The 14,569-nt window shown below is 48.2% G+C and overlaps 1 protein-coding gene and 1 long non-coding RNA gene across 2 annotated transcripts in view; one reads left to right on the top strand and one right to left on the bottom strand.

Annotated features, from left to right (window-relative positions):
* The window catches only part of PRKACB (protein kinase cAMP-activated catalytic subunit beta), a 121,585-nt gene extending 109,625 nt beyond the window's left edge, over positions 1-11,960 (bottom strand). Inside the window, exon 1 of the mRNA XM_059727995.1 lies at positions 11,827-11,960. Coding sequence (XP_059583978.1) covers positions 11,827-11,872 — 46 coding nt within the window. The 5' untranslated portion in view covers positions 11,873-11,960. The remainder of the gene's footprint in view (positions 1-11,826) is intronic.
* A 94-nt stretch (positions 11,961-12,054) lies between these two features.
* Positions 12,055-13,836, top strand: LOC132250755 (uncharacterized). Its single transcript, XR_009462358.1, has 2 exons — positions 12,055-12,683; positions 13,557-13,836. It is a non-coding gene; the product is annotated as an uncharacterized LOC132250755 (long non-coding RNA).
* Positions 13,837-14,569: the final 733 nt, after the last annotated feature.

The following is a 14,569-nucleotide window of genomic DNA, read 5'->3' as shown; positions in this document are numbered from 1 at the left end:
CAGCCTGGCAGTGTGGAGAGCTGTGTGCAGCTGGTAAGTCTGGTGTGGTGGAAGGGAAGGGGGAAGGAACATGGGGGGCAGATCAACGTGGTGAGGGAGGGAGTGGGGCAGGCGCTGCCCAGCCAGGGCGAGATAGGGCAGGTGCAGGATGGAACCGTAGCTCATCTGGGGGGGGGTTGGGAGTGGGCAGCTCCTGCCGCTGAGAGTCACTTGGAGAGGAGGTGTGTGCCCCCAGATCCGTGTGGGGTGGGGTGGGGCAGGCTGCAGCTGTGGGCTGGGGCCAGGGGTTGCGCTGCACTCAGGGAGGGTGGGGGCCACTATGGCTACAGCCCCTCCCCCTGCACAGATCGGGGGCACCCCCCCCTTCCCTTGTGCCCTCCCAGACGAGCGGTGGGAGCAGCAGCAGGAGCTGCTGGACGAGTAGCACGCAGTGGCGGGAGCTGTTCCCCCCTTCCTCCGGACGAGCCCCAGCTGGGCAGCTCCCACCCCAGCTCCACTCCTCCCTCACTGCAGGGAGCATTGATCTATGCGCCCCCCACCCCGCATGCCCCTTCCCTTTCCCTCCCCTTTTACCACAACAGACATGCAGCTGAGTGCAGCTGGTATCGGAAAAATTGGATCAGTATTGGCCAGTATGCCTCCTTAAAAATTGGCTATCTGTATTGGCCCCCAAAATGTTTAATCGGTGCACCCCTACTCATGACATACAAAGATGATCTATATTCATGGAACTCAAACTCTTGTTTTGCAGTTTGTTATGTGTGTAGGACATTAAATTGTACTACAAAATCATACCAAGGTCTGCAGTGTTTTCAGGTGGCAGGTCAGGATGACTGAGCTTGGATCAAAGGTAGGCCAGCACTAGAATCTGGCCACTGTTGCTTTTCCTTGCCACATTTTGTACTGCCCAGCTACAGTACAGCATGGATGAAATGCCCGACCACAGTGCAACACCATGAGGCATGGGCAAATCCCCTCACTGGTAAAGCCCCTGCTCTGCAGGCCAGACCCAGACCATCAGCCATTGGCTGCCAACCCGACTTGTATGTTAAATTATTTCACTTTGAAATTCAGTTTATAGCAAATGAGTGCTTTTTGGAGCACAAACTTTGTGAACATGCATAACATCAGGTCTGACAGTAGATTGCAAGGTTGGAAAGCACTACATTATGGTCTACTCTGTCCCTCGTTTACAAGCTAAGAGGCCCAAAACTGTGATCTTAAACCTTTAAGCACAATTTCAACAAAGCTCCTTGCTGGTACCCCTATAAATGATCTGCCCTTGTTAATCCTGCTGCATGACTAAAAGGTGAAACTTTAAAACACCAGCCTACTACACGGGACTTCTGTAAATCAATAAAAGTAGACTTTTTCCATAATGGCATTGTAAAAGGCAACTTACAAATTGCTACCTTCTCCCTTCCTCCTTCCAATCTGTTTTCAGACAATTGGAGTTACATGTTTAAAACATCTATGTACTATAATGACAGAGATTTCAATAAATGCTGAAATGCCTGCATATTGCTTATATGTATGGAAACTTTCACCTTGTTTAAAGATAGATACATTACCATGATTTAGATCTTATTATCCCTTATACAGTAACATTATATGATAAATATATTTAACAATTAAAGTGTAAACCATATTAAACTTGTTACTTGCTATTCTGTTGTGTCACTGTAAGATAAACAAGGAATTCAAACTGTCAGTATCACATTAATCAAAAATCACAGTAATAGTCAAATTTGTGCATTCATCTGCACATATGAGCTGTTAATTAAATAATTTCCAAATTATCTGTCAGGAGAGAGAACAGCAACCAGGCAAAATAACAATCTATCCATGTCTGAATCTAAAGTTTCGTTCTTCGGTGTCAATTACAACAGTTCCAAGCCTCCAGATTTTTCTTTCACACTTCTTTAGTACCAGAAGTTACACATTTCTTGCTCAGTGTCAATAGTGAGTGCAGTAATTTAGGATGGACTTGCTGTAGCAGAAATAAACCATAACTCTCGGTGTCTTATGGTTAAACATTCCAGTAATATAACAGTATGAGAAACAGTCTGATAATAAGACTGATGCAGACTCTTACAAGCTACCAGAGAGACTGTACAGTCTTTCACTCCCCAGAGCCAGTAAAGTTATGCTGGCAAAATACTGCATCGCAGATTAACTTTAAGACTAAATTTTCAATGTATATTGACCAATCTGTAACCAATCATGTGCTTAGTCAACCCATGGTAACTTAATACAACTACATGTTGTACTATCATATCTTGCACTGTCATTGGCTCTGCATTTGGTAGTACTAAGAAATACAATCATCTTGAAATTATCAAGATTCATAACAGCACAATCCACTGAGTTGCTCTATGATCACGCATACATGGCATTACCTGTCCACTCTGGAGGCAATTGGAAGCAATTTAAATAAGAAAATTTCACTATTTTTTTTTATTTGGGTATATCACAGATATCTAGCAAGGGAGAAACTACAATAAATTAAAAGCAACAAATAAACCAAAGTAATTCAAAATGATTGCAAGATTAGTCCTTTACAGATCTGCATGGCAATAAAAGTGCATTCTTTTAAAATTTTGACCTTTCCTATAGGGGTGCACTGATAAAAATTTTTTTTGGCTGATATCAATGGCCAATTATTAACCACCCATATCGCCCAATACCAATCTGCTAGCTGATATGCAGCCCACAGCTTGGAGAGCAGCGCGTGGTTGGTAAGTCTTTGGGGCAGGGGGGAGGGAAGGCGTGTGGAGGGGTGCAGATGGAGGCCCCCAGGGTGACGGAGGGAGTGGGGCTGGGACAGGCACTGCCAAGCCAGGGTGGGGCATAGGACACAGCTACAGGTGGCTTGTCCAGGGGACAGAGGTGGCTTCCCACTGCTGAACACATCCCCGGGAGAGGCATCGGGGGCACGTGCTCCCCGGATAGGTGCATGGGGTGAGGGCGGACTCAGGGCCAGGGGCTGTGCCAGCCTCTTCCCGTGGGGGGGGGTTGGGCCAGGGCTGCACTCGGGGCAGGTGGTGGTGAGGTGGGTGGCAGCGGTGCTGGGAGGGGGGCTATGGGAGGGCTACAGCGAATTTTTGGGTGGCTACAGCCCATCCCATAGCCCCCCCCTCAAAGCGTGGCTACCACCTGCCCCAACCACAGTCCTGGCACAGCCCCTGGCCCTGAGCCTGCAGCCTGCCCTCACCCTGCACACAAATCCATGGGGCACATGCCCCCCATGCCTCCCCCGAGGGTGCACACAGTGGTGGGGAGCCACCCCCACTCCCTGGACAAGCTGTCTGTGGCTCTGTCCCACACCCCACCCTGTCCTAGCTGGGCAGTACCTGTCCCTGGCCCCATTCCCTCCCTCACCATGGAGGCCTCCATCTGCCCCCCCCCCCCCGACTTACAGGCCTGATGCTACTCTCCATGCTGCCAGCCTTCATTTCTGGCCGCAGGTGCGCTGCGGCTGCTCACATGACATTTATCAGTGACGTTATCAGCTACACCGGCCAAAAAAAGCTGATTGCTGATGTCAATTTTCCTTTTATCAGTGCTGATCCATTATGAACCGATATATACCAGTGTACCTCTTTCCTAGCTTTACCTACACATAAAATGCTTGAATTGATGGACTGCAGAGTTGCATATTTTCTTTGCAGTACGCTTATGGTAACTACATGCATCAATAGTTTTGAGAAAGTCTGCCCCAAAAATTCAGAGTGGTTGCTACTTCATAGTGTGAAAACTGACCATAGCAAGAGGAAAACCAAATTACGTCTGTACTAAAAATGAGACTTTAATGAGTGTGTCTACCTGCCTGAGTTAATCCAAGTTACTCTTACCAAGCTTTCAGCCCAAATACCTGCTCAAAAACTAGGAAAAGACCTCTAGTCCAAGGTAAGTGCTTTAAACCTGTATAGTTTACATGGCTGAAGACAGAGATTAGAAACTAGGCTGCACTTTAATTTCAACTGCAGTTTGCCTGTCTGTCAGTAAAGATAATGGCAAGAACTGCTCCAATGTTCTCCTAAAACTGAGGCAACTAACTGGGAAAGAATCCTGGAGTGTCTCCATACAAAGAATGTGGGAATATACACAGCTCTGAAACAATAAGGGCAAAGCAACACAGGCAGGATTTTGCTATGGAAATAGTCACATCTAGGGTAGGCTTAACTCAGGTGCCAATGACATGGATTAATTGTGCTATGTAGAAACAGCCATACCTACCTAAAGGATCAATGTCATGTCTTCAAAAAATATGAAATGCTATAATTCTATAAACCATATCCAAGATTTTTGACCCTGACATTTTTGAGAGTAGTGATGGGAAGTTGAATGAACGGGTAAGAATGAAACAATGGCAGCATAGTGCCATCAAGTGAGAAAATATACACATGCTAGCTCTGAAACAGCAGGGGCACAGCACCATAGACAAGGCTTTGCTATGGAAATAGTCACATCCAGGCTAGGCTTAACTCAGGTTTAAGAGACTTAGCATTTAACAATGAAAGCAGTTGAGAGAGTTAGGGCAGTAGTTATATACTCAACAAAATAGGATGGACCCTCAAAACATTAAAAATTGAACGTGGCAGGCAGCTGAGTGATTACCTATTGTATAAATTACTTTAAATCACTGCTAGTATATTTGAACTGTGAACAAGTTTCTTTTAATTAAATCAAAATAAAATGAATGTTACAACCTAGAGATAGATGCACTCTCAACTGGCATTATGCATGATTTCCCACACCTCTCAAAAAAACTGAGTGCTCACTGAAAAGTCCCTTTTGAAGTAATAGAGACAGTAGTTTTGGGATGATAATAGGATGATTTTACCAAAGATATTTTAAATTTTAAAAAGTTCTCTCAGCAAGCAACTGGAACTAACTTATAATAACATGACTAAAATCCAACCAAATCAACAACAGACACACTGTGAGCACAGAATATAAGGAAAACAGCTTTAAATTGGCTGTTTAGAGACCATAAACATTTAAGCATCATGGGAATACAAGGGTTTTTTTTAAGTCTTTCCTATGGTCTCTCTCTTAGATGATTTTAAATGTCTAAAGATTTCAGAAGTTATCAGTTTCAAAGTAGAAAAGTATAATAAACTCACTGTTTAAAAAAAATGGAACAAATCATAATCAAACCATAAACCTCAACCTTAGGGTCCATGGAAGTGAGACAAGGAACTGGACAGCTTGGAATTAGTAATGGGATATAGAGCTTTTCACTGCTGGTTTGCTGATTTTAATCTGTCCAAGGTCAGTAGTGACAGCTTTATATCATCCAGTAGCTGTTCAGTGACTATGGGAAGTTAACCAGGGGTCTGTTTAGTTCTTAATGGGCAAATTTCTACATTACAAGACCTACTAATACAATTTAACAGTGTCAACAATCTCAGTGGAAAGATAAAATACTGAAAAGACACAAGGAATGAGTAACTATTTTCTTCCCTCAGATAGTGTGTTCAAAAGAGGTTGAGACATCCTGGCAGGGCAGGCAGGGGGGATGGCAGCACAGCATTTGCCTATCTAGCACCTTTCAAATAAACATTATTTAAAAAGCAAATTAAAAGGAATGAAAGTGTGGGGGATTGACCAGAAATCCCTTATTTAACAGATATAGTAGGGGCTACAGTTTGGATGGGGAAGTTGAACAACACATATAAAATATAAACACCAAGGCTGCTTGCAGACATTAAAAAAAACCAAAAAAACCCACACCAACCAAAAACACATTTTACCAGAAGCAGCAACACGTTACATCAATCTGGCTCTTCAGCGTCTGTAAAGATTGGGTGCTTCAGTGGGTCTTTTTGCTGCTTTTAGCTCAAGCTGATTCCATCAGCTATTAGATAAGAGTGCCAAAAAAGCCCCACTAGAGGCACCTGATCTTTACAGACATTGGTGAGCTGGGTTAAAGTAAGGCACTGCCTCTTCTAGGGCAGGGGTGGGCAAAATGCGGCCCATGAGGCCATTCTATCTGGCCCACAAAGCCCCTAAAATATTAGAAAACAAATATTTATCTGCCCTTGGTTCCAGTCAAAAATGACAGGAACCAAGGGCAGTAGAACCCAGGGGAAGCCACACGGGCTCCCACAAAAGCAGGGCCTGCCTGGTCCTGCCCCCTCAGCTGGAAGCCCCAGCAGGGGCTTTTGACCTAGGACCACATGGCTGCCCCGGCGCTGGAACTGCAGGGAAGGGGGAAGAGCCAGGGAGGACCCCGAGTGAGGGAGAAGCCTGGGGAAAAGCTGAGCGCGGGGGGGGGGGGGGTGAGCGCAGCTCCTTGCCTGCCCCATGGCCAGCACCCCATGCTTCAGCCACTCACAGCCCACCTCGGGCTGCCTGGGCCTACTCTGGACAGTCCCGCGCAGATTGTGAGCGGCTGCAGCAGGCAATGCCAGCCACGGGGCAGGGGAGGGGCTGCTTATCCCCAGGCTCCTTCCCTGCTTCTTCCTGGTGCGGAGGAAAGTGGCCCCACCCTGCCCCGTGGCCCACACTCCCTGCTGCAGTCGCTCATAGCCCACACGGGTCTGTCCTGAGCAGGCACAGGCAGCCCCATGTTGGCTGTGAGCAGCTGCAGTGCGGGAAACCGGTCATAGGGCAGGAGGGGGCTGCTTTTCCCCTCCCCTCCCCACCACGTTCAGCACCAGCTTGTAACCCTCCCCCACTGCCAGCCTGGGCCCTGTGCTGGCTCTGGGCTTGCCCATCGGGGCTGCACGTCGTGACAGCAGCTGTGGCACCCCCGCTTGCCGTGTCGAGCAGTGTTTGCTACTGCCACCTGTGGGCTGCCCAGCACGGGATCTCTGGGCAAGCAGCAGCAGCCAACGCTGCCTGGCACAGCAAGCAGGGGGGGGGCCACAGCTGCTGCCGCTACGCACAGCCCTGCTGGGTGAGCCCGGAGCCGGTGTGGGGCCCAGGCTGGTAGCAGGGCCAGGTTACAAGCTAGTGCTAAGCGCAGGGAAAAGCAGTGCCTCACGCTGTAGCTGCTTGCAATCCATGTGGGGTTGTCTGTGCCTGCTCCATCCAGACAGCACCATGTGGGCTACAAGCGCCTGCAGCGTGGGGCGCTGGCCATGGGGTGGGCGAGGGGCCGCTTTTCCCCACGCCCTACACCAGTTTCTTTCCATCCATCAAGCAGGGGGTCGGGGCTGTGCGCTGCCCCCTGCCTGTACTGCAGGGCTGGGGGGCACTGGGAGTGAGTGGACAAGAAGCCAGCAGGAGCATGGGGCCTGCACCTGTGTCCACCGCTGCAGGGCCCAGAGCAGGGTGGCAGTAGCATGGGGTCCTGGTCAGCAGGGGCTCTATGGATCCGGGCCAGCTCCCCCTCTCCCTGCTGGTGCAGCCCAGCCCAGCTCCACAGTCCCCTGCCAGCCTGTGCCCCACTTTGGGCTCCACCAGTGCTGGCCCTGGGACACTGGTCCCAAGATGGTGACATGGGGCAGAGCACCTGTCAAGGGGTGTGGCTACCCATTCAGCCCTTGACAGCTTGCCAAAACTGGGTAAGCGGCCCTCCGCCCAAAGTAATTGCCCACCCCTGTTCTAGGGCATGTGCAGGAACATGCCAAGTTTAAAGTAAAGAGCTGTTTTTGGGGGGCTTTTTGTCTGTAAGCACCCCAAGTGAATTTATTTAGCTAGCAGAGGATCACATAAGTTAGAGATAATAAAAGGCCTATCAGACCATATGATCCTCAGGCAGGAAGAGCTATATATAGAATTAAGACTAAACTACACCTGATCTCAAAAATGTACACACTGGTTGTTAAGAAAAAAAATTCCATGTTACACCACCATAAAAAGGGGGCAGGGAGCAACAAAATCCTAACACTAAGGAGTTAAAATTGAACTTCTTCAAAATAATTTGGAAAGAACAGAAGTATATATGCCTTTCAATCGGATAATAGAAATATTTCAACTATGGTTCTGTAATCCAATTTACTAAGTATTCTTTGTATCACCAGAAATGTTCTCTTAAATTAAAAAATATATATATTGAGACTGAAAACTGCAACTTTTTCTCCTGAGTGAAGATGTTGAGAAAGAGATTAAAAACCAATTTCTAAACTAATTTACTTTGTAACTGCACACGTGTTCTACTTCACAGACTTAAATGGACAAGGAAGCAAAACTATGTGTTACTGAAAAGCACTGAGCAGCTGGGGATCTGCAGGAAAAAAAATATCAATTGTAAAAGTTGTAGGCAGTATAATTGTCGTACTAATATTTATTAGACTGCCAAGGTAATGTTAAAATATTTGTTTTATGTAAAACTCATTATGAAGTCCAGTACAATAGATTTATTCAAAAGAGTAAAGCAATTTTTGTCTTTTTAAACACAGAAATATTGGTAAAATCATAAACTGAACCCAGTACAGCTACACTCATGAAAAAATTAATGTTATTAAAACTAGTATTTATGCCCTCATTTCCTTCACATATAGCTACAAATTAATGCACATTCCCACAGATTCTTGCTAACTTGTTACATGTAACATTTTGTATAGCATTAAATCTGCTTTATTTATATAGAGGGTCAAACTTTCTCAGGTACACTCAAGTTGGGGCGGGGGGGGAGGGTCATGCAGCTACAGAAAAAGCAGACATATAATGAAATGAATTAAATGAATGACACAGAATGAAAACAGACTATTAAATGTATGAGGACAAAGAGCCGAATTTAGAGATGCTTTTAAGGAAGTTCAGTTTGCACAGTTTACACCATCTTGTGACCCACTCTCCATGTAAGTTACAATGACCTATGCTCTTATTGTGGAAGCTGCTGAGCACTTGCAGACTTTTATACCACAGGCCCATTAAATCCAATAGGATCTACCCACTTAAACCAGCTTAGGCTACAAACAGATGTGTTATTTGTCCTAGGAAAAAACATTTTATTGCAGGACAGAACATGTTCAGGCATCCAGATCTGTTGACCCAGGAGAAACCCTAAGAAGGTTCATGGTCTCAGAAGTGCTAAGTTTGTCCCAGAAAGTGGCCAAGTATGTCTGACAAACTGGCCTGGGACTGCATCATTGAATCAATGGCTGAAAAGTGGCAGTGCATTCAGCTGCTCGCTAAAACTGGATTGGAAGGATGTGTTATACAAGCAAGTCATGGGACTTTTCTGTTCTGGGACAAACACAGGCACAACTTCTCCCAGGACAAATGCAACATCTCTTCCTAATGTTAGCGAGTCAGGACTGTATGTTTTTTTTAAGTCACATACCCCAATACACATAATTTCTGATTTTCTCCCATTCAGTCTAAGTTTAGTATATATTATGAAAAGCTGGAAGAGGGGCATGCAAGGAAAGAGAACTAAAAACATAAATTGCACATTAAAGTAAGTTACATTACACTTCTGTGTACATCTTGCATGAATTCACAACTAACTTAAAATTTGACCACCAAAAAGTAACTTGTACAGCACAGTGAAATAAGCTGAATACTGGCATTGTGATTTTGTTCACTTTGAGTCTTTCAGATAAAAAATTAAGACTGCACATTTCATTTTACTATTTAGGGTAACGTGTAACTATTTATTCTACAATTATACTTAACTGCATTATAACCAATAACTTGAGTAAATAATGAAGACAGAAAGCTAAAGAAAACATCAAGCACACCATGTTAGGTTATGGTGGCACAAGGACTGCAAACATTTCTGTGGAGGCACAAAGCCCAAGCAGACACCCATGCCTCTTGTCACACCACAGATGCCCAAAATTTTGGCTTTGGCAATAGGTGGTAAACATCTGTGCTGCTGTGTGGCAATGGATGGCTGTTTGTTTTATGGCAGGAGTGCAAGGAGCCCAAAGCTCCCAGCGCTCTCTTAGAGTCCCTGCAGGATCAGGGCCCTGAAGCCCTGGAGCACCTGCCTGGGTTCCCAGGTTTTCAGAGGTCTGCCTCAGAAATCCCCTGGCAGGGGTTTCCCAGGCATGCTTAGCATGCTGCTGCCCGCCAGCTCAGAAAAGGCAATGTCTGCGCCGCCCAGTGAAGCAGATCAACTACACTGAGATGCACCCTGGCTCACCTGATTCAACTTTAAGGATGATAGCTGTTAATAACCTTAGTCTGAAGTTAGGGTAGAAGTGTACCTTACAGACTAACTGATTCAGAAAAAAAACCAACAAAGCCAAGTCATATTTAGGTGATTAGGGTTTTACTACATTGACCATTAACTACATATAGTGAAGGAGTTCTCAAATTACATGATATGAAAAAGCAACTACAGTTATCAGCGTGAGCCCAGTTACCTTTTATTGTTCTTTCACGAACTTTATCATGACCCTGATTTTCACAATACTGTGAACTATAATCAAGGACATATTATTGCCCAGTCATGACAGGTTATTTTTCTACTGTCACCCAACTAATTTATTCAAAACCAAGTGTTTAAAAGTTTGGATTGATGATACAAATTATGCACGACTGGTACACAAGAAAAGTCTGGGGGCAGGGGGAGAATGACAATTCAGACCAGAAATGGATGACAAATGTCTATCACGTTACTTCACTCAGAAAGTTGGTTAAGCAATGCTTTTTCCTTCCAATAACTGTGTACTTACTATGTGGAAATGTTGTAATTTATTATATGCAACTGAATCCAGGGCTTGCACAGTTGTAGGCAAGCAAGAGTTAACTTCCTTCCATAATTATGAAAGTTAAGTCACTCAAAAGATTCCTAGTGTTAAATATGCTAATACATTTGAAATCCGAGTACTGCACTCTATGTCACACTTTCACTTGCCTTTCCTCTTGAAAGGTTTACATAGCAAATGCACGGAGGTCCACTGATTATGTGACTCAAGCCTGCCATGAACCAGGGATTAATGCAAATCTTTATTATTCCCATTAATCTACTGAACTGATGCAAACAAACAACAAGATTCCTGCCATAGCCCTCGAATCCAATGTCTTTGAAGAGCTTTGAAAAAAATGCCTGTACCTGATGTTTATCAGCACAAAGAGTGCAAGTGAGCTCCTATCTAATTAAAAAAAAAGTTGTAAAACCCAATAATGAACGTGCGACGGTTCAACCTCTCCAGGCAAGGCCTCCATCCTGCAGCTGGAGGAGCCCGGCAGCCCCAGGGCAGTGAACAAAGCCTGCGTGTGTGGGGGAAGGATCCAGGTGAGCAGGGCGCTGAGAAGAAGCGGCAGAGGCCGGGCCGGGGGGCAGTGACGGCGCCCAGAGCCCTGTCCGTTCACACGGTGCCGCGCCAGGCAGGTGGGAGCCGCCGAGAGACTCCGGAGCGCGCGGGACGACGCCTCGCCCGCCCCCGCCGCTCCCTGCACCTCCCCAAACTTCATCGCGAAGTTGCGAAGCGGGAGCTAGGAGACCCGGCTCCAGCCTGGCGCCTCCGCGCTCCCGGGGAGCGGCCGCGGGTGAAGCCGGCACCGCCGGGACACGCTGCTCCGCTGCCCGGGGCAGAGGCGGGCTGCGGCGCGCGGCCGGGGAGCCCCGGGCGGGGAGGGAGGCGACTGCTTGCTCCGGGCCGGGCACCGCGCACCTGCCCCGGCCTCCCGCAGGGCCAAGCACCTGCCCCGCGGCCGGGCGGGGCGAGAGGCTGCGGCGGGATGCAGGGGCGGGCGATAGCGCGCGGCGCGGCGCGGCGTGGAGCAGAGCAGGCCGCCGGGCAACGGGCCGGCGGGCAGGCGAGCGAGGGGCGGCCTGTGCGGCGCGGCGCGGCGCGGGGGCCGGGGCTGCGGGCGCTAGGCCGCGGGGCCTGTGCCCGGCCGGGGCGGGCGCGCTGGGCCGGGCCGGGCCGGGCCGGGGGCTGCGCGCTCCCCCCGCGCTCGCGGCTTGCTCACCGCTCTCGATCTCGTTGCCCTTCTTGGCGGTGGCGGCGTTCCCCATGGCCGGGCCGGGCCGGGCTGCGAGGCGGCGCGGCCCGCGGGCGCTGCGGCTGGCTCGGCGGCGGCGGCGCGCTCCCCTCACCCCGCGCTGGGAGCTGTGTCTCCGGCCGCCGCGGAGGAGGAGGAGGAGGAGAGCGCTCGGCCCCCCTCCCCCGCGCACACACGGCGGAAATGACGGCCAGGGAGGCGCCTCCCCCGTGCTGCGCCGACCGCCAGACCGCCGGGATGCGGCTGGCGCGGGCCGCGCCGCACGCCCCCCTTGCCCCCTCGTCCGTGTCCGCCTCACAGCCCAGCCCTGCCCGCCACGGCGCCCCGCACACGGACCCTGCGCCCCGACCCGCCGCTGTCCTCCCCAGGGCGCCTGTGGTGCAGCCTACTCCGCCCCGTGCCCCCGTCCTCCACCGTGCCCCACTGCCCCTCACAGCTTCCTGCACCCCCAGCCCCTCACACGGTCCAATGCACCCCCAGCCGCTCCACAGTGCACCCCCACACACACTGCGCACACCCCTCTCGGGCAGCATCACGCAGACAGCGCTCCTGGGGCATAGTTTGTTTTGGACAAGTATCTTTCTCTCCGGTCCTGCCATTGCATTAGCAGCGTGACCACCTCATAAACTTCATTGCATTTATCCGCTGAAATTTACGCCCTGAAATTTCAAATGTGTTAGTGTTAATGAGGTTTTTAAAATTGTGGAGATTCATAGATTGTAAGGGAAGGGACCTTGGAAGATCACCGGGTCCAGCCCCCTGCACCAAACGGGCAGATGACCCCAGCGAGGTGACCACCCAGTCTCCTCTTGAAGATTTCCAGGGTAGGTGATGGCACCACCTCTGTTGCATTCTCTGCAAGCAGGAGCCTCTGCTTTGTTTCCATGCTTTTCACAAAGTGGGCTTTCTTAGTAAGCTGGTGGCAGAAGAATGTGTTTTTTTGCCACAGATGCTACTCATTGTGGCCATGTCTATACTGCAAACTTTCTCTGCTCTGCAATGTCCTCAAGCATATCATAGTGCTCCATGCAGGATGCCACCTCAAGTAGAAGTAGTTATCCCCATAGTGTGATGAGTTGGCTAACTGACATTTTCACACAGCAATGCTAATTAGGCTTCCTGAAGCCCCAGGTTCCCAATTTAGGAGACAGCCTGTACAGAGCAGCATAGCACATTTGAGAGCGCTGCTTCCAGGTACGCTGGGTATAACATGTAGACAAGGTCTTTTGGTTGATGAATTTGGACCCCCAAGCTTTGTAGTGTTTTAATTATGGTGAAAGATGCCAAAGGCAGGAAACCGTATTATCTCAACTTCAAATAATTTCCCCAATCCAATGATAATCACTTTGGTCTTGCTTCATCTAACCAACTTATTTGCATCTAGTTGCAGATCCATAGGCACTGTGATATCATTGAGAAGACATTGCTAGCATCACTAGCAAAAGAGCTAAGTCAAGGGTGGCCAGCTTGTAGCATGGGTGCCACAACTGACATGGGCAGCCTCTGTGTGGCATGTGGCAGAGATCAGGGAGGAGACAGAACAGGAACTAGAAGGCAAAGGAACAAATTGGGCAGGGAGCAGAAAGCAGAGCAGCAGACAGGGCAAGGAAAGGGTTAGAGTGGTACTTGGCCAGGGTAAAGGACTAATTTGTAACATGCTTGCCAGAAAGTTTGACCCCCGCTGATGTATGCTGCAGGGTGTTTTCAGCACATTCTTGGCAACAGAGACCATATGAGAAGGGGACAAGATTCTGTGGGAGTCGACATTTACAGGGAAAGAAGAGTTGCCCATCGCTACTCTCTGGGTCTTATTGGAATGGAGTGATTGGTGTGTAGCCTGGCAGTGCTATATTCCCACACGCACCTGTAACTCGCATGCATATGCAAAATTCCCAAACTTGGACAAACTCTGAACTCTGACCTACCTTACTGACATGTACATACAGCGTATCTTAAAAATAAAAGTATGCACACTTGTATTGTTCTGTTATTTGTTGTTATAATGGAAACATGGATGTCAATGGTAGATATTCTGAATATCTACAGTAGTATACCTTGTAAGTTATGTTTGTTTTCCAAGGAATCAAGAATTATGCCTGTTGATCAATATATCTCTTTGGTCTGGATGACTAAACTAGAGAAACTTGTTTTGTGATGCGATGGCAGAGCCACTGGCCATTATCTTTGAAAATTTGTAGTGATTGGGAGAGGTCCCAGACAATCAGAAAAGGGGAAACAGTGTCCATCTTTAAGAAAGGGAAGAAGGAAGATCTGGGAAGCTACAAATCAGTCAGCCTCACCCAAGGCCCTGGGAAAATCATGAAGCAGGTTCTCAGGGAATTCATTTCTAAGCACTTGGAGAGAAAGAAGATGATTAGAAACAGTCAGCATGGATTCACTACAGGCAAGGCATTCCTGACCAACCTGATTGCCTTCCATGATGAGACAACTGGCTCTGTGGATGCAGGGAGACCAGTGGACATGATGTACTTTAGCCAGGATTTTGATAGGTCTCCTACAACATTCTCGTAAGCATGCTAGGGAAGTACAGGCTGGATGAAGGAATTGTAAGGTAGATAGGAAACTGGCTGGATAGCTGGGCTCAGAAAGTAGTAATCAATGGCTTGACGTCTACTTGGAAGCCAGTAGCAAGTGGGGTGCCCCAGGGGTTGGTCCTGGGGCTGTTTTTGTTCAATATCTTCATCAACAA

This window comes from Alligator mississippiensis, chromosome 5 (assembly GCF_030867095.1).
Source record: "Alligator mississippiensis isolate rAllMis1 chromosome 5, rAllMis1, whole genome shotgun sequence".
Taxonomy (NCBI): Eukaryota; Metazoa; Chordata; order Crocodylia; family Alligatoridae; genus Alligator; species Alligator mississippiensis.
Note: the sequence above shows the minus strand (reverse complement) of the source record. Positions and strands in the feature narration are given on the sequence as shown.